We start from the raw sequence: 23,873 nt of genomic DNA, 5'->3' as shown, positions 1-23,873 counted from the left end.
GTCAATTTTAAACCGATCGGGCTGAGACTTTGCATGCATAAAGCTACTATGACGTAGGCATCCACTAAGAAAGTATTTTGAGAAATTCCACCATTCCAAGGGGATAAATTAACGCGAGCGAAGCCGCGGTCAAAAGCTAGTTATAATATAAAATGGTTACATTTTATATTCTTATAATTAATTAAAACTATGCGATCCTTCCACGATAGATGAATCAAATCTGCTGTATTTCTGTGAGGTGCCCACCTGGGCGAGGGAGGTCAGGTGTTCACGGTGGTGCCTTTGATACGGCAACTTTCTTAGAACGATATTGATGAGGCAATATGACAGGGATGCCACTGTTTGCAGATTCAGGGTTGTCACTCTATATAACCCACATTTAAATTTGTTTTATTTTATATTTGATGACGCATACGTGTACTAAATAACAAAAATAAACTAAAAATAAGCTTAAAAAACTTAAACTTATGTCATACCACCCAGAACAACTTGGCTGCATCGGTAGCTTCTGCCAATGTTTCATGGAATACTCCAATGTCTAACACAGTGGTTCCTAAATAGTTTTTGCTGCGTACCACTTCAAAAGAGACCTCTAACCTTGTGTACCCCTTATTGTAGCAATCACACTAATATTATAAAATTGCTGCGCCCGCGATTTCATCCGCGTAAAATGACGATACTTACATATAACCATTCATCTCCGCTTGCAACCCCTTGCAACCCTTTTTTCGCATTAAACTAAGTAGTCTATGTCCTTTGTCAGGGGCTAGACTATCTGTGCACCAAATTTAATTTAAATCGGTTTAGTGGTTTCGTCGTGAAAACGAGACAGACAGACAGAGTTACTTTCGCATTTATAATATTAAGAAAGGTAGTAAGGATGAGAAAGTTAGTGTGTATGTTTGTTTCACTGATAGCCGCGCCCCTTGATGCAACTTCACGTACCTCTGGGGGTACGTGTACCACTGGGGGTACGCGTACCACTGGGTGTACGTGTACCACTGGGGGTACGCGTACCACTGGGGGTACGCATACCACTGGGGGTACGCGTACCACTAATTGAGAAACACCGGTATAACTTATTTAACTTTAAAGCTTGAATGGTATATTCTCTTTTAGACGCATTACGAACATATCCCATCAAATTGTGATGCAGATCTTCTAATTAAATTTATAGATAGATAGATGATAGATAATAGTTTTTATTTGTATCTTAGTACACACATATAGGCTTAATTATAACATCACATGACAAGTACCTAGAATATAACAATTCAATAAGGATAAACCTGCACGTGTGTGCTACAGCAATACAAAATTGGTACATAGCTCAGTGTGGAGAATCACTCAAGGAGCAAAACACAGATTTTCAGCTATGTCCTCGAGGGTGAATAATGTACCTTGTATTTTTTTTAATAAACTAAAATGTACTGAACGAAATAATGTGAAATAAATAAGTAATAAAAGAACTTGGAAAGTAGGAATTACAGTTAGAGTACCAGAACTTTATAAATACCGAGATATTATAATTTAATTTGATATATATGAATACTATGAATAGGAATATAATAAATGTATAAAAAAATAAACATGAAGGAGTGAAAAATGTATTATTGGAAATGAAAACAATTAGAATGTTACTGCGCTCTGTCACCAGAACAACTTAGTTTTTGTTGCTGTAATAGGTGTGTTTTTATATGTTTTTTTAATGTATATTGAGATGTAATATTTCTGATGCGTGGTGGAATATTTTTTTTTTTATTTATTTATTTAATTCAGGCTACATGGCCCATATTATAAATACCTTATAGACTAACATACATAAGAAATGATAATAAAATATGTAAAATAAAATTGTCTCTATGATCACGGCACTGATGACGGCAATCTGCTACGGTAGCGCCGATAGACCACCCCTTTGGGCCAGTAATCCTCCTTCATGAAGGTGGGCAGCATGTTGGTGGGGACCAGGGCCACGAACGCTTTGAAGCTCGCGTTGTGGCTCGATTCCAACTGCGTCACCCTCAATGTCAGGTTGCTTTTAGTCCGGATGTAGTCAACAATGTCCTGTTCCTTGGTAGAAAATTGTTCCAATATTTAGTAATAAATTCTTGTATCTATACAGAAAGAAGAACGAGCAGCTTTGGAACAGTTCACTCATTCTGATCGTCGTGTAACCAACCGGGTTGACAATGCAAGCAGAAGCTTTGACAAACACGACGACGCCTTAACAGAGTCCAGGAAAGTGGACAAACGGGGACAGAGAACTGAGGAGAGGAGGGAGAAATCTGAAGATAGACGGCAGAGAACTGAAGAGAAGCAGGAAAGAACTCATGATAGAAAAGAGAGGATAGAGAAGAGGGAAGACAGGAAGACAGTGCGGCAGAGCTCAGTTAAATCTCTTACTGAGAAGTTTATAAAAAACGCAAGTAAGTAGATTTATCTATACATATAAATAGTATTAGTAGAGTGTCTGTTTGTAATATCGAAATAACCATTTTTTATTACATGCATATGAATATAAATACGGTACATATACCAAAATAACATTTTTTATAATTTTTGTCTGTCTGTTTGTTCCGGCTAATCTATGAAATAGTTGAACCGATTTTGAAGGACTTTTTTTGGCAGGTAGGTGATGTAATAAGGAGTAACTTAGGCTACTTTTATTTTAGAAAGAATCTTTTAATTTTGAAAAATAGATTTAAATTCCACGCGGACGAACTCGCAAGTACAGCTAGTTACGTAATAATAACTAAAGTAAACTTAATCTTATATATATAATTCTCGTGTCGGAGTTTTCGTTCCCATACTCCTCCGAAACGGCTTGACCGATTCTTATGAAATTTTGTGAGCGTATTGAGTAGTTGAGTAGTTGTTGAGTAGTTGTAGTCGTTTATAGTAGGCTTTTTTGCAAAGGAAGTGTTTTATATGACATTTAAATATATTTTAAATTCAATTTAATTTAATAATTAAAATAAAATAATTAAATATAATTTAATTTAAATTCTTTTTTCAGGCAGATTTATTACGCAATTGCCATAAAACGAATTACTAGGTTTAATTAAACGACATTTAGGTAAAATCAGTTTGTTTTTATATGATTTTGTTTGATGAGCAATAAAGGCAAGAACTGTATTATATATGCACAGAGTAGTCACAGGCTCTCGAAGCTATCAAATTCAATATTCTTTATTCAGATAACAAAATTTTTACTAGTTACTATAGTTGTTCAAGACTCCACTTAAGCATAGAAATGGCCGTGCCAGGAGGCTCCACTATTCCACAGCTTAAATAAACTTACTATAAGTTGATTTGACCCTTTCACATGTCCATATGGAAGTACCGTCGATGGTAGAGATGGCATGTGACATTGGTAACCTGTAATATATATCAAGGTATACCTTGATATATATTATATCTATTATATCACGCTATAGCGTGAGTGGACTCAATTAACAATTACACAACAACTTTCATAAGTCGTGTTTTTAATAATGCATAAAAATGCATAAATCATTGCATATAATGAGTAATAAATTTGCAGTGCATGTGCTTATACCGATCACTACAGTTCAATATTAATATATCAAAAATCATATGTGTATATTTCCTTTGCTTTTCGATAGTATAATTGTTTGTTTAGTTGCAGATTTTATGATCTAAATACACGTAATGTGTAAGTAATTTGCCTATATAAATATACATTGTAAATAAACTGGCTTTTAAAAAACAAAGTAATGAATTGAGTTTCTTGACAGTTCTTCTCAATCGGATCTATACTGAACTGGACGGTAGGAAAAAAATTACGTTCATAAGCGGCTAAAATGTGCTACATGAATAAATGATTTTTTATTTTGAATTTGAATTTGATGGTTTCCAAGAGTGGTCCGCGTGGAGGTCAACCTGACTGGTACATTGCTAGCAATCATCTGTCCACATTACTAACAAATCTATACCCCGACTAATATGCATTGAACTTTGCAGATGAGACCTCGAAGACTGAGCGGATCTCGTACCCTAAAGCAGGTTTGATACTGCGCACCGCCAACATGAAGGACAACTTGTCCAGCGACTCCTCGGTGCACGCAGGTTTGTATGAAGTTCCATACATACATTATACACATCTCAACTGGTTGTATGTTAATTGCATTTTTTTTATTTTACTTATTTTTTATGCATTATTAAAAACACATTATTAGCAATAGTTAATTTTAAACTTTCGTGTTTAATATACATTATTTAAATTATTAACCGGGTCTTAACACGAATAATTTTATGATAAATAAAGGTATTTACCTCTCTCGACGTTTCGACTAGGTTGCACTAGCCGTGGTCATGAGCTGACTGGAGTAACAGCGATGTCAATGTAGATAGGTGACAGCAGTTTTATCATCTACCGTCACTAGATTGTTTAATGAAAGTTCGCGACACACACCACTCACGGTATCCGTACACTTATTGACTGTTGTTGCTACTGAACTTTGCTTGAATTTATTTATGACTGGATTCCACGCACCACCTATCTACATTAGATTAGTAAAAGTAATAAATGTATCATGACGGTCCTCACTAGGCACTGCTCAAAATCCAAAACTTGCCTCACTACCTCAAATACACTATATCACGCAATCAACCGGGCGCTCCATACTGCTGCCACCGGGCGCCCCTCCGATCGATCCCCCGTCCAATTCAAACGGGGATCGAAATTACGACGGCCCGAGCAGAGCTTCGAACCAAGCGGTGCCGTCAGACTAAAGTCGTATCCGTCAGCCGGGAGTTGGCCTTCAGCTGCTCCATAAGTCCTTCCTTTGGTTTGGAGTGCCATCTGCACTCGCCCCCCATCGTCCGGTGAAGCTGTAAAGGCCAGCTGCGACCAACAGCATTAGAGTAGTCCGAAAAAAATCATTAATATATTTGTACCACGTTTTCTGCAGGTCTAGCGCGTACGGACAGCGACCACAGCCTGGCCTCCGTTGAAGACGTAGTGACCACCAGCACTACAGAGCGTGGCGACGGCCGGACGGTGACCACCACCACCACAACCCGCCGCTCGCAGCACCACGCGGCGGCACACGAGAAGAGCTTCCTTGACAGCACCACCAAGGTGACGGGCGTGCAAGACATACTCACCAGGATGAAGAACGCTGACATTGGTATGTAGTTACTAGCTTTATTTACTGACCACATAACCTCACGCTTCATCATCGCAGCCAGGAAGACGTCCACTGCTGGACATAGGCCTCCCCCAAAGATCTCCACGACGATCGGTCCTGCGCTGCTCGCATCCAATGCCTTCCAGCGATCTTGACCAGATCGTCGGTCCACCTTGCTAGGAGTCTTCCCACGCTGCGTCTTTCGGTCCGTGGTCGCCACTCGAGGACTTTGAACCTCACGCTTAGATGTTAAACATTTTCGTATATATACAGATTCTTTACAGCACATGTAATTAATTTACAGATTTTTTATAATGATATCCCTGAACAGTTCATACAGCGCCATCTAGTCCCAAGCTAAGCGAAACTTGTGTTATGGGTACTAGACAACTGATATAAATACTTAGATACATTTTTTATAAATACAAACGTAATCATTACATAGTATAAAACAAAGTCGCTGTCGCTGTCTGTCCGTCCCTATATATGCTTAAATCTTGAAAACTACGCAACGGATTTTGAATGGTTTTTTTTCCATAGATAGAGTGATTCTAGAAGAAGGTTTATATCTATAATACATGTACACCCGTACGGAGCCGGGGCCAGTAGCTGGTTGGCCACAAAGTTTCTGCTTCACCTATTAATATAATGATAATGGGACATAAAAATCTTCGTGTTTGACATTTTATCATACATACTGCACTGGACGTTATGTTTATTGAATTTTTCATCGTTTTGTAAACAGAAACATTTCCTTATCTGTTGCATTAGAATAAATCTGTAATAATACTTACCTTGTACATACATTACTATCATTGAATGTTAAAAACATATGTATAATACATGTACACCCGTGCGAAGCCCGGGCGAGAAGCTAGTACACATATAAAACACCCAGATTGATACAAACAATTGTACTAGTAATATGAATTTAATTTATACATGAATTGTTTCACGGACATGATTCTTGGGACTCAACCCTAATAACATCATCCATCTATTCGTTCATACCCACAAACTCTCGCGTGTATATTATTAGTAATGTTGTATGGTGTTGCAGTAATCCAAGATGGCGACAGTGTGGAGGACAGCGAAGCACGCGCGCTGCTCAACAAGTTCCTCGGCGCCACCGTGCTCATGGCCGGCATGCAGAACTACGTCACAGAGAAACCCGGGGGAAAACTCACTGTCAAACAGGTACGGGCCATGCACATTGTATTAGAATAGAATAGTAAATCATTTATTCAAATTATTTATTTATTCATGAATAATGTATATTGTATTTGAATGTTGATATGATGGTTGATATATAATAGACTAGCTTTTGCCCGCGGCTTCGCTCGCTTTAACTTACCCCTTACGGATGAAATTTGTCAAAATCCTTTCTTAGGGAATGCCTACGTCATAGTAGCTTTATGCATGCAAAGTCTCAGCCCGATCGGTTTAAAATTGACAAAGTTTCATACAAACTTTCATCCCCCATTTTATCCCCTTGGGGGTAGAATTAAATAAAATCCTTTCGCCTACGTCATAACATCTACCTGCATGCCAAATTTCAGCCCGATCCGTCCAGTGGTTTGGGCTGTGTGTTGATAGATCACTATGTCAGTCACCTTTGAGTTATATACATATATTTAGATTGATAAAATTAATAAATTTACATATTGTCATAAGAATGTCATTAATAACAATAAATAAATAAAAAATCGTCAATTGAGTATAGGCATTTCTCTATTAGTAGTGACTTAAATTTTTTTTGTTAAGCAACACAATTTATTTAATAATTTAGGATCCTTCGGTAACTTATTATAAGGTATCATCGCTTGATTTCTTGGGCATTGTGTTACTATAAACTTACATTGAAGCACTTTTGAATAGTCATCACATTTTTTTAAATCTACCGCTCATTCGGAATGTTGTCTCATCACCGGAAGAATGAGCAAGAAACTTGTCTGTTGCTTGATATCATATTGTAACAAATATTGGACCATTATTATTGTCTTTTGACAGCAATTGCAGAATAACAACTTACGATACTCAGATCGATTCCACATCTTATGAAATAAATTTAAACTTTATTCAAATAAATTAAATATTAGCACATTTGATTTTGTTTAATAGATTAATCAACAGTACTTTTGTAATGAAAGCCAATAACAGATGTTCAATGACTTAAATAGACATATAATATTTTTTTTATTCTACCGCTCGGAAAGCTGACTCGTCACCAGAAATACGTGCAAGGAAATTGCTCTTTTTGTCAGATAGACTTTCAGCAGCTCCGACCAGTAGAATAGAATAGAAAATCATTTATTCAAATCAACTTAATTTAAGCACTTTTGAATTGTCATCCTTCTTTTATGAGTGGTAGACTCATTCGGAAAGCCGTATCATCACAAGAAGAATGAGCAAGTAACTTGTGTGTTGCTCTTTTAAATAATCCTTGTAAGTTCACATTTTACAAGTCGAAACGTGTGAATACAAACTACCGGCTAGCACCATTATTATGGCTAAATATTACATAGTATGTAATATTTAGCCATAATAAATTGGTGCTAGCTACTCGCCCCGGCTTCGCACGGGTATGTATTATATATATAAACCTTCCTCTTGAATCACTCTATCAATATAAAAAACCGCTTTAAAATCCATTGCGTAGTTTTAAAGATATAAGCATATATAGGGACGGACAGACAGCGACAGAGACTTTAGTTTATACTATATAATGATAAGATTAAATCAGTGCTTAATAAATCGAAAAGTTTCGCGTCGTTTCGCGCCATTTTATTCACTAGCATACATATTTCGCGCTCAATTAAACTAACTGTCATTTTTTTCAATCGGTTCAGGCTTTACGTTCAAAAGAACAGTTATTAATTGTAATTTGACTCCAAAATAGACGCGATGTTTTGAATTCGTTTCGGTGTTGCCAGCTGTTCCAACACTGATTGAAACAAATTAATTATTGTCTTTAAATTGAAAACAATGTTGTGAAATTTACGACAGTGGGTAATTGATGTTACATTTTGGCTCGTTTCATGTATCTGTAATGATTTAAGAGGAATAGCATCTTGAGATTGAATACGTATGGCTTTCATTGACCCCTGGACAGTTTTGTCCACTCGTATCTCTTATATTATTTGACAGCCTAGTGGTCTAGTGGTTTAGCACACCGCTTTACTATCCAATGGTCGTGGGTTCGATTCCTCGCACGGTACAAATATTTGTACTCATGAGTATGATTGTTTGTATCGGTCTGGGTGTTTTCTAGGTATAATATGTATTTATTTAGGAAAAAAATGTATCCATGTATTTATATCAGTTGTCTAGTACCCATAACACAAGCTCTGCTTAGCTTGGGACTAGATGGCGCTATGTGAATTGTCCTGAGATATTATTATTATTATTATATATAAAATAACTTAGCCCGCGGTTTCAACCGAGTTAAAGTTCAATGTAAAGTATAGCCTAAATGTTATTCTGATGCATAAGCTATATTAATATAAAGTTTCATCAAAATCCGTTCTGTAGTTTTTGCGTGAAAGAGTAACAAACATCCATACTGAGAAACTTTCGTGTTTATAATATTATTTGGATTCTCATGTCACAATGTTAGTTACCATACTCCTCCGTTTCGGTTTGACCGATTTTTATGAAATTTTATATGCATATTCAGTGGGTCTGAGAATCGTCTACTATCTATTTTTCATATCCATATAGTGTTAAGGGCTCTCCGCCCCTAACATTTATTTATTGTATAATATATTTTTTTTATTATGTGGCATTAAAAATACATTTATTGTTATGTAACAATAAATGTATTTTTATTTATACATTACACCTAAAATTTTCACCCTTTTACCATCAACCCCTATTTTTTAATACCGAATAAATAAATAAATAGGGAGGCATAACATCTTAGTCATCAGAGATGGCAACCCAATGCTACAACCATTTATGTTGGTCTAAAAAAGACTTGTATCCAGAGCCGTAAAACATATTAATAAAAAAAACCGTCACATGATAATATGATAACCGTAGTGCTGTCCACGTCTATATACATGAACGGCAACGGTTACCACTTACCACCTTATGGAAGTGGACATCGGCTTGTTTGCAATACCGGTTATGAATTAAAACCCTGTTGTATGTAACAGATATTCGTTATTTTTAATCTGTTTACATAAAAAATTATGAAAACATTGGAGCGGTATAAAAATATCAGTATTAAGAGCTTTCTTCCGTGTTTTAAAATAGGATTTAGGCGGTGATAGTGTGTGCAGATGCAATTATAGTATCTCAGGACAGAGATCTACTTAACGGCTTTTTGGACTGCAGCCCAGGGCCCCGTGGATAAAAGAGGCCTCAAGCCCAAACCATAGGCATTGTTTGGAATAAAAAAATGTAACATATCAAAAAACCTACCATAAGTTTTACAACCCTAAGATCAATCATAGGCATTGTTTGGAATAAAAAATGTAACATATCTAAAAACCTACCATAAGTTTTGCAACCCTAAGATCAATCATAGGCATTATTTGGAATAAAAAATGTAACATATCAAAAAACCTTTTTTTTTTTTTTTGACTTGGAGAAAATCCCTCATGGAGACCCGCCGGCCCCGGGGGAAGCCCGCGGGTACTGTGAGACTCCTACTCACTAAAAACTCCAAGATGTCCCTCACCCAACGCCTAAGCCGGAGTCGCGGGATCGATGACATTCTACCGCAACTCCGGCGGCGGTGGCCCACTCTAGTAGCAGGCCCCATCTCTGCGGGTTCCCTAAAGGAACCCACTACTTCCCCTCCTCTTCCATGGGGAAGGCGCGCGGGGACATGCGCGCGACTTCTTCGGGCCTAGTTCGGTGGGGTGGGACCGCCCCCGCGGTCTTCACCCCGGCCCGGTAGCGATCGAGAGACGGCTATGTTGCCGCCCCTACCTCCCTGATCGCCAGGAGGGGGACTGGGCTCACGGTCAGTCTCCATCCTCTCCTCCTGTTCGCTCCTTCGGCCTGGGGCCTGAGTGGCTGGCCTTTTCCCTTTCTTATTTTTGGGCGGGGTGCAAGATTTCGCACCCACCCAATGGTTCGCTGGGCGACCCAGTGTGGCACATATAACACACCGCGGATCGGCTGTACAGGTTGCCGCACGGTGGCCTGCTTCCCCACAACGGTAGCAAAGGCCGCTACGATCCTGGGTTTGTGAGCACTGAGTGCTCACATGTCCTTCTTCCAGGCACCGGAAGCATCGCAGCGGCCTTTGCCGCAGCAATTCCGTCCGTGCCGACACCCACCCGATGCGAATGTGTTTCGCAGTAGTCGCCTTCTTGATGGCCAGCAATGGGCCGCGAACCCAGCAGGTCCCCATTCCGAAGGAGTTGCGGCGAATCTCCCCGACCCGTACTGCGTCCGCTTGGCACTCTCCAGCTCGCGCGACTGCCGCTGCAACCTCGTCTGTAGTCGCAGAGTCGTCGAGGCCCATCACGCGCATTTCTGCGGTTTTGATGGGTCTTGCCACTTTTGCCATATTCTCCGGGATGAATTCCCGGAGCTTCGACGCCAAGGCGTCGGCTTTTTCGCCGCTGTCGGCCCCAGGAATCTCGAGGATCCTACCTCCGGTGATAGCTTGGCGCAGTTTAAGCGCCTCTATGCCTAGAGGTCGGAGGTCTACTCTACTTTTTGCCTCCAGCAAGATGTTTGCGTATGTAACGCCTTCTCTCTCGGCGGCCGGATCAATGGTTATTACCACCGCCGCAGAGCGGGGCGGTTTTAACTTCGACGGGGCCGGTGTGCTGGGCTTGGTCGGTTTCGACGAGCTCGGCTTAGTTCCCTGGCGGCTCGTTGAAGCTGCCGCCTGTCCTTCGGTGACATTCACCAATTTGCCCCGCTTTCCCTTGACAACAGTGGCCCAGGAGGCTTCTGTTGGCGGGGGTGGCTGTGTTGCCGGGGGTGGACTTCTTTCCGCCTGTTGGGAGGCCGTTTTGGCTGCCTTCTTGGGCTTCTTTTTGCTGCCCTTGGCCTGAGGTTGTAACCCCTGAGCGTCAGTCCGTGAGCCACCCGCTTTAGCCTGGGGGAATGAACCCCGGCTTCCGTCCTCGTTAGCGGGTGGACGTTCTTCGGTCGAGGCATGGGGAGCTGGGAGGAGACGATCTTCGATGCTCGCCAGTCGTCCATCGATTATCTCGCTCATCCGCCTCACCAGTCTCTCCTCCATGCTGTGGAACACCCGTGGAGATCCAACGGATGCCTCTGTCAGTGCCGGTTCTTGTCGGCCAGCCGTAGCTCGCGAACGGGCCACCTCCTCGCGGAGGGCTGCCATTTCGGCGTCGAGGCGCGCAAACTCCTGTCTGAAGCTGGCGATCTTCGCCTTTCCTTCTGTCACCTCTTTTTCGAGACGGGAGTTCGCTGCACGTAGTCGTGCGCACTCGACCGTGTCCGACCGCGCCTTGAGGACCTCCGCCGCCCTACAAATTGAGGCAACGGAGTCTTTCACGTCCTTTACCACCGTTCCTTTTAAATTGGCCGATTTCCGGATGGCATCCAACACCCGGCTCGCCTCCCTCTCTATTTGTGACCCAAGCTCGTCTGCAGCCCGTGTCTCCTCATTAAATGAGGGTCTGCGAGAAGCAGTACGTGCTGGGGCCTTTTTCGTCCGTTTGGCCGGTTCCACCACAGCCACTGTCTTTTGTGCCTCTTCTAGGGCCAATTGTGCCTCTCTGATTCCGTAATCGTGCACCGACTCTTCAACATGAGCCGCATTATTATCGGATTCGGTGGCCGTTATCCGCGCGAGGCAGATTCTGGCTTCCTTTAAACCCGAGGTGGTCTCCGTCCTTGTATCTGTTGCCGCCACAGGGGCAGGCTTCTTTTTCGGCGGCATCGCTACCGGCTCCGAAAATTTGCCCTCTCCGTGGAAGCGGTACCCGAACTTCTTCCGGGCATCTTCGCCTGCCACAGGGCTCTGGTCGTCCTTTTTAGGGACCGGGGTCGAGCGCCCGCTCCAGTCCGACTCTGACTCAGCATCGGTACGACGCCTTTTCCTTCTCGATGACCTGCGGGGAACCTCAACTGAGGATCTCCCGTCATCGTCCAACGACATACAGGAGCTGGAGAGGTAATCCGACCCCAGCGCCAGCTCCCGTTCCGCCAATTCCAGCTCGCGAGCGAACTCGCTGAACGCCGCCGCATCCTCCGCGCTCATTCCTCCAACCGATCTACCCATCTCCTCTACGTCCTTATCGGACACCCTCTTCTCTCCGTCCTTCGCGGACTTCCTCATCTCACCGTCCTTCTCGGACCTTTCATCAAAGGGTTTTTTGTTGCTGCAATCCATTTTTGTTCCCACGAGTGTGGGGGAAAGGTTGCACAGCCGGCGTTGCCCCCTGCTACCGACTGCGGCCTAATACACTTTGGGTGCGGCTGGTGCCCAAAGGTTGGTGCCCTTGCGGCCGGAGTTACTCCTCCGACCCGGCCGCCCCGGGGAACACGCTAACTGAAACGAATTCCAGCAGCGTGCTTCGCGGGACGACCTGTCCCTCGCCAGGCACCGAGCTTAGACAAGAGGTTTTTTATAGAGGTTGACTCCTCGTGGCCCCGGGCAATTAAGCCAAGGGCCCCCGCTCCCACACTGGGCCGATAGACGTGATCACCGACACCCAGTGCAGGTTTACGGTTTGAAGCCAGTTGCACCGAAGTGCTGTCCGGCTGCGCAGTTAAGCACCCACCGGACCTGACTTGCCAGTAGGCAAAGTAGAAAAACGAAAAGAAAACAGAAAGAGAGTAAAGAAAAAGACAAAGTAAAGAAAAGACGAAGACAGACAAGTAGAAGAGAAAGATTTGCCTACTCCTACTCGCCGGACTATCGGCCGACATAGTAGCAGTATCCCGAAGGAACGTCTACTATCCCGCCCGGGGCGTACCAGAACCAAACCATTGCTCGGCCACCGTTCCCCGCGGACGTATCCACGAGGATGGGGAAGCCTCCCAATGGATGGCCCATACTTGGAGGTTGCCCGACACACGCCCCAACATATCAAAAAACCTACCATAACTTTTGCAACCCTGAGATCAATCATAGGCATTGTTTGGAATAAAAAATGTAACATATCAAAAAACCTACCATAAGTTTTGCAACCCTGAGATCAATCAACCCCTGACCCCTCTCGAACGGAACGGGGTCAATTCCCCGTCGTTTGTTTTTGGTCGATGTATTTTTTTGGGCTTTTTGGACTTTTTGGACCGTGGATAAAAGGGGCCTCCAGAAGAAAGACTGAAAACCTTAGGCAATGTTTGGAATAAAAATATCTAACATATAAAAAACCTACCATATGTTTTGTAATCCTGAGATCAATCAACCCATACATGCGTCTTTGGAACTGCTCGGGGTCTTTGGTCAGTGTATTTTTTTACTTTAATAATATAATTAGGGGCCTACCCCTAACACTTAGGGGCCGGGGGTAAAATTATTACACTTAGGGGCCTACCCCTAAGTGTAATAATTTTACCCCTGGGCCCCACAATTTCCTGATCCACCTCTGTCTCAGACAATCCAAACAGCGCAATCTAGTACAAAACTTAGCAACTAAGTACTAGACAACTGATATAAATACATAGATATATAGCATTGAAGGTAATGATGTATAATAAATAGATTGCCAAAAGAAATGGCCTATTTACATATTTTGAAATTTAGAAGAACTTTAAAGTCATTTTTTTTATTAATCTTAAAATAAATTAAAAAAAAATTACTTTATAGTTCAATGAATCAAATTTTAATTTACTATGAATGTTATAATGGCAGAGGAAGACCGAAAAACAGATGGATGGACTGTGTTAAAGATGATATGGTAAGAATGGAAGTAAATAACGAGATGACTGCGAACAGGGATGAATGGAAGAGAAAAACATATTACGATGACTACAAATAAATGGGATAAGGAAGCAGCAGATGATGTTAATTGACTATTGACTAATGATTTTGTAACTGACGAGGTAAATGTAACTTGTATTACATGGCAAAGAGATATAAAGAAAGCGAAGCTTATTTTTTCAAAGTTAAAAATGCAGTTGACGACACTGTCTATTTGCATATAAGCGAACAGATTACATTTTAAATTACACAATAAATTTTAATGCAGTTTTTAGCAATAGATAGAGCGATTCGAGAGGAAGGTTTATGTTTTTTTTTCAGACTACTCTAATGCTTTTGGCCGTAGCTGGCCTTTACAGCTTTACCGGACGATAGGGGAGTGCAGATAGCACTCCAAACCAAAGGAAGGACTTATGGAGCGGCTGAAGGCCAACTCCCGCCTGACGGATACGACTTTAGTCTGAGGTCACCGCTAGGGGTTCGAACCTCAGCTCAGGCCGTCGTAATATCGATCCTCGTTTGAATTGGACAGGAGATCGATCGAAGGGGCGGTTTATATGTATAATACATGCGTGTTATATATATATATAGTATAGAGCAAGCCGAGAAATTCAAAGATTTGTCATGCGTCCGTGTAAAGCCGGGGCGAGTCGCTAGTTCAATGATAAAATGACCAGAAACGTTTCAGCAACACAATGATTTAACCTCGCAGTTCATAAAGCGGAAGATTAGTACTATTTGGTAGATTAAATGCGACGAAATATTGCATTTTTCCATCTGTCTCACTAATTATACACTGCGACCTCGTGGGACAGTGTATTTTGCGCAGAAACATTTTATTCGCACACTTCCTAGTTGTCAACAAAGCGTGTTGAACAAAAGCTGAAGTATACGCCGCAGAACGTACGTCCTACCTATTGCCGTTTAAAGTCAGGCGCGCGGTAGGCGGGAAGCGACGAAATTTGCCGGCGAAAATAACACGCGCACATTTCACTACACCCCAACTACAAAAAAGCGTAAGTCTATGTATCATACAAGCGAAAATATACCTTAAAAGTTTAGCGTGAAGTAGGGTTAATGAAAACATTTGCGTGTCGACATCTGGCCACTATATTTGGTGCGGTGACGTCAGAGTAGACGGCGCGCGCAGTCCGTCCCGCAAACCCGCGCTGAAAGTACGGTGCGCGCCAAAACATGACTTGATTTTTTTTGGAAAATAACCATTATTATGGTATAATATAAATTTAGACCTAAAGTAGATTATTAGTGCAGTACCCTTGTGTTTGTCCGTTTAGGATAGACGCGAAGCACCGTACCCTAATCTGTGATTGGATATTCAGGATTGCGGTTTTACCCTTACCTATTTTAAGGTAAGTTGTATGCATATACACAATATTCTTTTTTTAAATTCTGTATGTACTTTAAGAATAAATTCTACAAGCGGCCAATGAGTAAAATTATTTACCTATTCGCATTTCGAAAAAAGAATAAGAATTTATTTTTAAATCTTTTGTTCGTTTTTCGAATCGGTCGTTGAATAATTATTATTTTTTTAATTAGATATAGAAATAATCTTTATTCAAATAAACCATAAGCACTTAGTCATATTTTTTTCTTTTATTCTACCTCGTTTTAAATTAAAAACAGAAATAATCTTTGAATAAAGATAAACGTAATATAAGCTCTTATAGTCATATACATATACTTTTTTATTCTACGTTCGGAAAGCAGACTCATCACAAGAAGAACGTGCAAGAAAATGGCGTGTTACTCTTTTAAATAAATATTCTTCAACATTACATATAGGATTTTGAGTGTTGTGTTATTTTTAAATTTCTTATTGAATGTATGAATAAAAATACAGAAGCTTAAAATTATTTTTAAGTCTCCGACTTAAACATTAAAATTTTAAATATCTATGCAAGATTAAACGTACATTTTTTTATCGTTATATCATAACTGTTTACTGATACATTTATCTTTACACTCGGCCATATCCTCAAGCTTGACATTGTCTGTCCAGTGAGTCAATTATCACTTCTCATTATCAAACTGAACATGTATTAAATTTTAATACCCAGCCCAATACGAGAATTTTCACATTTCGTACTGACACCATTTCATTCTCGTACAGAATTGTACGAGATTTTGATCTATGAAAACGTTCAAAATTCATAGTATACAGTAAGACCCCAATATTAACGTCTAACGATGCTTTATTTGAACCCGGGTATTTGGAACATAAAGGAAAGACGTCGAGGATATTCAATTGGTCAAGAAACAGTAGCTAGTCTTTATGATGAGCACAAGGAATGAATGGAACAAGAAGAGAACAAAAACATTGATAGTAGTGATTCCGAAGGAAAGAAAGAAAATCGGGTTTAACGCTGGAACTTATTGGAAAGTATATAACGCGTTTAGCGGAATCTTACTGTACTCTGATCTAGCCATGATCGATGCAACGATAAGAAAAATAAATCTGTGTCGACCAGATTCGTAATCATAACCGTGTACATAGTAAGTCGGGGCATTAAACCACTGGGCCACACGGTCTCACACTAAACGAGACACTGTCACTATAAATAACGTAAAAACTATAAAATAAGCAAATAACGATTACTCAATAGTAAAATACATTCTCGTATTTTTACGACCCATACATTTAATGTCTGACAGGAATGCGAACAGAAACGAATTTATTTATACGCATCTAAAATATTGTCAAGATATTTTATTGGATGATAATGGTGCACCCGCCTGCGCTGACGGTATACCCTGGCGGATACCAGTGGAGGATCTTGGGTTGAGTATGAGGTTGGGTCAGTTTGATTTGATTCACTAGGATTTAACCATGATGGTGGACAACCTCTAGGGTTGACACAAGCTACTGACTGCAAAAAGTTATGCATTTTTTTTTAGCTAAAATAAGCTGTTCTGTGCTCGTGATCAGAATCATATATGGTTATGTTTTTAAGTATATTAACGTTAAAAACGTTTATTTACTATGTACAATGCGCAGAGTCAATATCTAAATCAAAAACATCTTTATTCATGTAGTTCTATTACAGACTCTTATGATATGTCAAATCTACCGTCAGTTCGGCGTGCTTTCGAACAGGACTCAGCACATTTCATATGAGCTTGTAGTACATCCTTATAAAAATATAAATTCATTTCTAAATTCCAATTAGGGAGAATAGAGTGACCACCAGCATATGCTATTGCAATTCTGTCAAAAGAAAATAGTCTAATCACTAATCGTATTCCGAACAGGTCGTCGTTAGATAAATGGGTTGAAGCTGAAAATCAGTGTTTTGTTCCCTGAACAATGTACCACGCTGAGCTTCGACCTTTTTGTATTGCTACAGATCACACATAATAACACAATTTTATAAATCTTATGTTGTATTATGTATTGTCTATTCTTATGAACATGTTGTGTGTGATTAGTAACAAACTAATAAACGATATATCTATCTATCTATCTATAATCCAATATATACGATTTCATTAAGATCCATTCAAGCGATTAGTTGTGAAAATAAAACAAACAGACACTTTTATAATTTTAGTACGGATGTCCATTAAGTCTATCTCCGTACAATACTATTACTAAATTTTATTAAGACGTAACAAAAGAATTAAGCAATTATTCCCGCGTGTTGCCGCCTATAACAATTTATTGTTTAACAATTGTTACAAACGTTCGTCGTCACAGTGCCGGCCCCCGGCTCAATGGCAATCAATTATACATCGTCACATTATATTAAATTGGCCAACTTTCTAACCACGAGTCGTAATGCAACTTCTGTTATAAAGTCAATGAAATTAGTTGGCTCATTCACTGTGAACGATTCCGACGACCGAGATGTAGAAAAACAAAACATTCCGTCGCGACTATTGTCAATGAAATGGCCGCAGCATGCCTTTACAGCTTCACCGGACGATAGAGGGCGAGTGCAGATGGCACTCCAAACCAAAGCGGCTGAAGGCCAACTCCCGCCTGACGGGATCGATCGGAGGGAGCTTATCCGCTACAAATAAAACATCTACTATTATTTCAGAATGACATTTTCAATACAATGTATTCTTTATATTATGTACTCTCAATATTAAACCTTAAAGTTCTTTGAAGTGATAAACATGTAAATTATTCATACAATGAATATAAGTGTTGTCCCACAAAAAAACCGTAAAACATCTCGTAAATATCCTTTTGAAAGAGATCCCGGGTTGTGTAGACGCGCTGAGTTTTGCGGCGGCGTACTCACATGATTTATATTTCCTGCTGCTGCGATGTTATGATTTTCATGTACTATAAAGATGTAATTATAATCATGAACATAATATACACAAGGAAATCAGAGCGTACTACATGCGTGCTAGAAATCTGGCCGCTCAGACAACAGATCTCAATTCTCGGGTACTGCTTGTAGGGTCTGGTCTGCTCTGATAACTAGCTACATGCGTGCTAGAAATCTGGTCACTCAGACAACACATCTCAATTCTCGGGTACTGCTTGTAGGGTCTGGTCTGCTCTGATAACTAAATACATGCGTGCTAGAAATCTGGACGCTCAGACAACACATCTCAGTTCTCGGGTACTGCTTGTAGGGTCTGGTCTGCTCTGATAACTAGCTACATGCGTGCTAGAAATCTGGACGCTCAGACAACACATCTCAATTCTCGGGTACTGCTTGTAGGGTCTGGTCTGCTCTGATAACTAGCTACATGCGTCCTAGAAATCTGGATGCTCAGACAGCACATCTCAATTCTCGGGTACTGCTTGTAGGGTCTGGTCTGCTCTGAAAACTAGCTACATGCGTGCTAGAAATCTGGACGCTCAGACAACACATCTCAGTTCTTGGGTACTACTTGTAGGGTCTGGTCTGCTCTGAAAACGAGGAATGATTTATTTCGTTACTTAAGTAGCTATTTATTTATTTGTCAACTTACTATTTGGCTGTTTGTATTTACACAAAATTTTTAAAAGAGCAACACGCAAGTTTCTTGCTCGTTCTTCTTGTGATGAGTCTTTCGTTCTGAATGAGCTTTAAATAAAAAATATGACTATTCAAATAGTTTTGTGGGGTCGGTAACAATAAATATACAAATAAAATAGACCCTCAACTAATAATGAGTATACTGAAAGGAATATAGTATTAACAATAGATTGTCTTAAAGAAAATGTATATATGGAACAGAGCTGTATAAGGCTAGTGACGGGTGACCTGAGAATATTTTATATGTGAACTGTGGAACGTTCTAGAACTCTTGTCTGTTATCGGCCAGTTGTCAAGAAAAGAGGTAATGATGTGAAATGATTATTATACAAATATATACAGTACACTATAGTTTTTTGTAAATGCGTACAAAATTCACAGATACAAATAGTCGAACATGAATACAAAAGTCGACGACTGAATTACATCTCTCAAAATAACTCTGCAATCAGCTTTATTTTCAACCGAGCGATGTCCAAAATAAACATAGATACAAAACAATCTGAGAATAGAGTAGATAATGCAAGTAATCCTCAGTATTAAGCAATTAAATGTTATTGGCGTCTGATTGAATGGATGTGAGATTGTCGCCACAGACAGACACAGCTACGATCTCTATTACGATAGTAGGGCTGCCAACATTTCACATTTCGTGCTGACCACTCAGCAATGGCGGTTGAAAGGTGGTGTTTAACACATTAGCCCACCGGTGGGTAACTCCGCAATGAAAGTAAATTTACACGTCGAGACCGAGTTATCACCGGTGGGTAACTCCGCAATGGAAGTAAATTTACACATCGAGACCGGGTTATCACCGGTGGGTAACTCCGCAATAAAAGTAAATTTACACGTCGAGACCGGGTTATCACCGGTGGGTAACTCCGCAATAAAAGTAAATTTACACGTCGAGACCGGGTTATCACCGGTGGGTAACTCCGCAATGGAAGTAAATTTACACGTTTTGACCGGGTATTCACCGGTGGGTAACTCCGCAACGAAAGTAAATTTACACGTTTTGACCGGGTATTCACCGGTGGGTAACTCCGCAATGAAAGTAAATTTACACGTTTTGACCGGGTATTCACCGGTGGGTAACTCCGCAATGGAAGTAAATTTACACGTTGGGACCGGGTGATCACCGGTGGGTAACTCCGCAATAAAAGTAAATTTACGTTGGGACCGGGTGATCACCCGTGGGCACTTTAATTCAAATAAATCTAGGGATCAAATTATTGTACACTAAAAACATATAAAAAAAAATATTATACGTAATCTATACATATAAAATTGGAGTGTCTGTTTGTAATATTAAAATCACCGTTTTTTACTACACGCAACTGCATATAAATACAGTATCAAAATAACATTGTTTACAATTTTTGTCTGTCTGTCTATCTGTTTGTTTGTTCCGGCTAATCTCTGAAATGACTGGACCGATTTTGACAGAACTTTTTTTGGCAGATAGCTGATTTAATAAGGAGTACCTTAGGCTACTTTTATTTTAGGAAAAACAAATCATTTTTGAAAAATTCGATGACGCAGGTTAACAATAAAAAAAATACCGGTCCCTATGGAAATAAGATTTTTCAATGCAGTCTTCAACGTGCTAATAAATAAAACACCCTCATCTGCCCCCTCTCCGACGGATGGATAGTCTGTGCTAGATTTACCACAAATTAAATAAAAAAAGGGTAGCTAATTGTAACCTCTCACTATGGAACGCTGACTCAACTCCAGCAATGAAGGTTTGGAGGTAGAAAGTTTATACTCGGCACAAATTCAAACACATCATATTTGTGTATCCTTCAGTAAATTGATGGCCTTTGCAAGGTTTTCCACGTGTCAAAATAAAGAATAAGTTTCGTATCGTTGGCAACCCTGCACGACAGATTAGAAAGAAAGTCGCAGATGACACTATATTTTATAGTATTGGCCACTTGTACTGAAGAGTTGAGTGTTCTGTAGACTTTCTTTCATGCTCATTCGAAGAAACTTAGTCATGTTATTGCCGTCATACAATCATTGTTTGTATGTATTTATACATTCTTTTTGTTTTAACGAAACTACATCTGGTTACGCCAAACGCGATGCGTACCTGGTTTGTCTTGTGCATTGACACCCCTCCCGGCTAATTCAATAATCAGTGATGTCATAGCTTTCGCCGCGCGCGCACGTCGCACTCATATCGCACGCATGTCTTAATAGTTGTAATCAACCTGAGTGAACTCCTGAGATTCCTGTAACCGTGTGGGCCCACTGAAGAACAAGCACATTGAAGTAGGGTAAGTCATTCATATACGACCAGCCAGTTTCCTATACAACAATATAGTCCATCGAAGAAGGCTAGATCATAGCCACCGCCGCACCATTTATTGGCCTTCCGTCGCCGGATCACAATAGGAATCGCAATTTATTTATTTAAAATTTGTTTTAATTTTTTTCCTATTGTGAAAGTCGAGTGAATGACTCGCATGTAATATTGAACCTTATTGCGCATGTAATAGGATCTATTCAAATTGCATACCACGGTTGCACAAATATAACGATACATTGGTATTTTCGTTAATAAATAACGGTGTTATTCATAAAACTTAAGAAGCCTTTATAAGCCCACTATAACAGAGCTATAAAGGCTTTATAAAAATCTCTATTTATAAACGCTCTATAAAGCTCTTATAACTGTTCATTAGCAATCAGTTCTATAAACCCTCTATAAACCTATGATAAACCTCTGATAGTGAAAAACGTTATTCATAAACGCTCTATAGCGGTCCGATAAAGTTAAAACGTCAAATAGCGAGCCTATAAAGTTAACAGAGCCGACTCCCTACTTTAGCGGCATTTTAACCTAAAAATTGTGAAATAATTATTCCGTTAATTAATAAAATGGAAGCAATTACGACCATTTCTACAATTAATTTAATTGATATATCAAGAATTCGTCAAAAAAAAACATTTAAAAAAAAAGTCAATCCATTTCTTTTACCAGATAAGTGCTTTAAATATAAATACCGATTCAATAAAAGTACTGCTCGATATATAATTTCCTTGGTGTACGATCAACTAAAACAAGATCCCAGAGGTGGTGCCGTTTCTCCAGAGTTGCAAGTATTAACTGCTTTGAGGTGTTGGGGACGAAGAGAGGTAAGTTTTTTTTACAATACATTCATCAATCATATATTTATATATATATAGGATAATGTAAGTTTTTATATGTAAGTTTTCATACAATTCAAACTCATAATTAATCTTGATATCTTTCATTTCATAGGTTCAGGATGATTGTGCTGATCTTCATGGACTCAGTCAACCCACAGTTAGTAGGATATGTAGTAGGGTGGCAAAGGCAATTGCTCAGCTTGCTTCCACTTTTATAAAAATGCCAGTAACTGTCACAGAGGAACGGTCTTGTATGACAAATTTTGAAAGTCTGGCTGGTTTTCCAGGGGTTACAGGGGCTATAGACTGTACCCATATTAAAATTAAAAAAACAGGTGGTGATGCAGCCCAATATTACATAAATAGGAAAGGATATTATTCTTTGAATGTGCAGGTGATAAAATTATGTATTATGTGTAAAACATATCTATATTGTTTGATTAACTAATTCTCATTACATAGTATAAAACAAAGTCACATTAAAACTATACAATGCTTGTTGAAGGGGGGTTACAATAGATTCAAGAGGAAGGTTTATATATATATATATATATTTACTAGTAATGTATAAAGTACTTAATTATTTTGATTTTAGGTTGTCTGTGATGCAAAACTTGTAATAAGAGATGTTGTAGCAAGATGGAGGGGCAGTACTCATGACAGTAGAATATTTACTGAGTCAATTATAAAAGAAAGGTTTAATAATGGTCACTTTAGAGGACGTTTACTTGGTGACTCAGGGTATCCACTTCTGCCCTACCTTTTTACACCAATTTTGCATCCTGTATGTAGAAAGGAAGAAGGGTATAACTCTGCCCATATCAAAACACGGAATAGTGTGGAAAGATGTTTTGGAGTGTGGAAACAGAGATTCCAATGTTTACTACATGGATTAAGTGTATCGCTGGAAAATGGAAAGGCAGTTATAGTGGCTTTAGCTGTGCTCCACAATATCGCTATGAGTAGGAATGACGATATATTAGGTAATTCTTTTAATGAAACACTACTTTATTTATTTCAATATTATTTAATAAACACAATTTTTACAAAAAAATTACAATACAAGTTTTTGTACAAACACTAATTTGTTTACTATGAAATGATTATCAACTTCAGTGCATTCATAATTTGCACTGTTACACAATTATTACAACTAGCGGTTGCCTGTGACTTCATATGAAAATGTATTTTTGTAAAAATCTTCCAGAATTAATTATTTTTGAAGCCTCACAGGTCTGTTATGAATATGTAACTTTCAAACTATTTATCCAGATTATGTGTAAAGGACAAAGTTTTAATGTAGTTTATACATTGTTGTTATTTATATCTTCTGATATATGATGCAGTCACAGTCATCCATTGAATATAGTTATACAGACATGTTTCTAATCCTTGTTGTTTAAGCTGTGTTTTGATAAGTATCAATACATTATATTTTTCAATAAATTATGGGCCTGTAAAGTAATAATATTATTAATTTCAGAATATGAGAATCTTGAAGAGGTTACCATTCAATCACAACATCAAATTGATGAAGGAATGGGCAATGGTGCTGTAAGAAGACACTCTTGATATATTTTGGATACATTTATACAAAATAATTTTTAATAAAATAAATTATGTTAATTTACTTTGTTTACTATATTTTATATTTAACTTGTTACAAGTTGTCTACATACTTGGATTGTT

The 23,873-nt window shown here is 39.4% G+C and overlaps 2 protein-coding genes across 3 annotated transcripts in view; both read left to right on the top strand.

Annotated features, from left to right (window-relative positions):
* LOC131845151 (microtubule-associated protein futsch) overlaps positions 1-23,873 on the top strand; it is a 93,879-nt gene that overhangs the window by 17,155 nt on the left and 52,851 nt on the right. For both annotated transcript variants that reach the window (XM_059194186.1, XM_059194187.1), the window contains exons 7-10: positions 2,126-2,429; positions 3,988-4,092; positions 4,938-5,156; positions 6,217-6,353. In XM_059194186.1, coding sequence (XP_059050169.1) covers positions 2,126-2,429; positions 3,988-4,092; positions 4,938-5,156; positions 6,217-6,353 — 765 coding nt within the window. The remainder of the gene's footprint in view (positions 1-2,125; positions 2,430-3,987; positions 4,093-4,937; positions 5,157-6,216; positions 6,354-23,873) is intronic.
* LOC131845152 (putative nuclease HARBI1) lies at positions 21,603-23,857 on the top strand. The gene is made up of 4 exons (XM_059194188.1): positions 21,603-22,169; positions 22,297-22,578; positions 22,780-23,167; positions 23,668-23,857. The coding sequence occupies exons 1-4, from the start codon at positions 21,912-21,914 to the stop codon at positions 23,754-23,756; spliced, it is 1,017 nt and encodes a 338-aa protein (XP_059050171.1). The 5' UTR covers positions 21,603-21,911; the 3' UTR covers positions 23,757-23,857.

The sequence above is a fragment of the Achroia grisella genome, unplaced genomic scaffold (assembly GCF_030625045.1).
Source record: "Achroia grisella isolate CSIRO2021 unplaced genomic scaffold, CSIRO_AGI_Agris_v1 utg454, whole genome shotgun sequence".
NCBI classification, from domain to species: Eukaryota; Metazoa; Arthropoda; class Insecta; order Lepidoptera; family Pyralidae; genus Achroia; species Achroia grisella.
The sequence above is the reverse complement of the archived record's forward strand: the minus strand, read 5'-3'. Positions and strand labels throughout refer to the sequence as shown.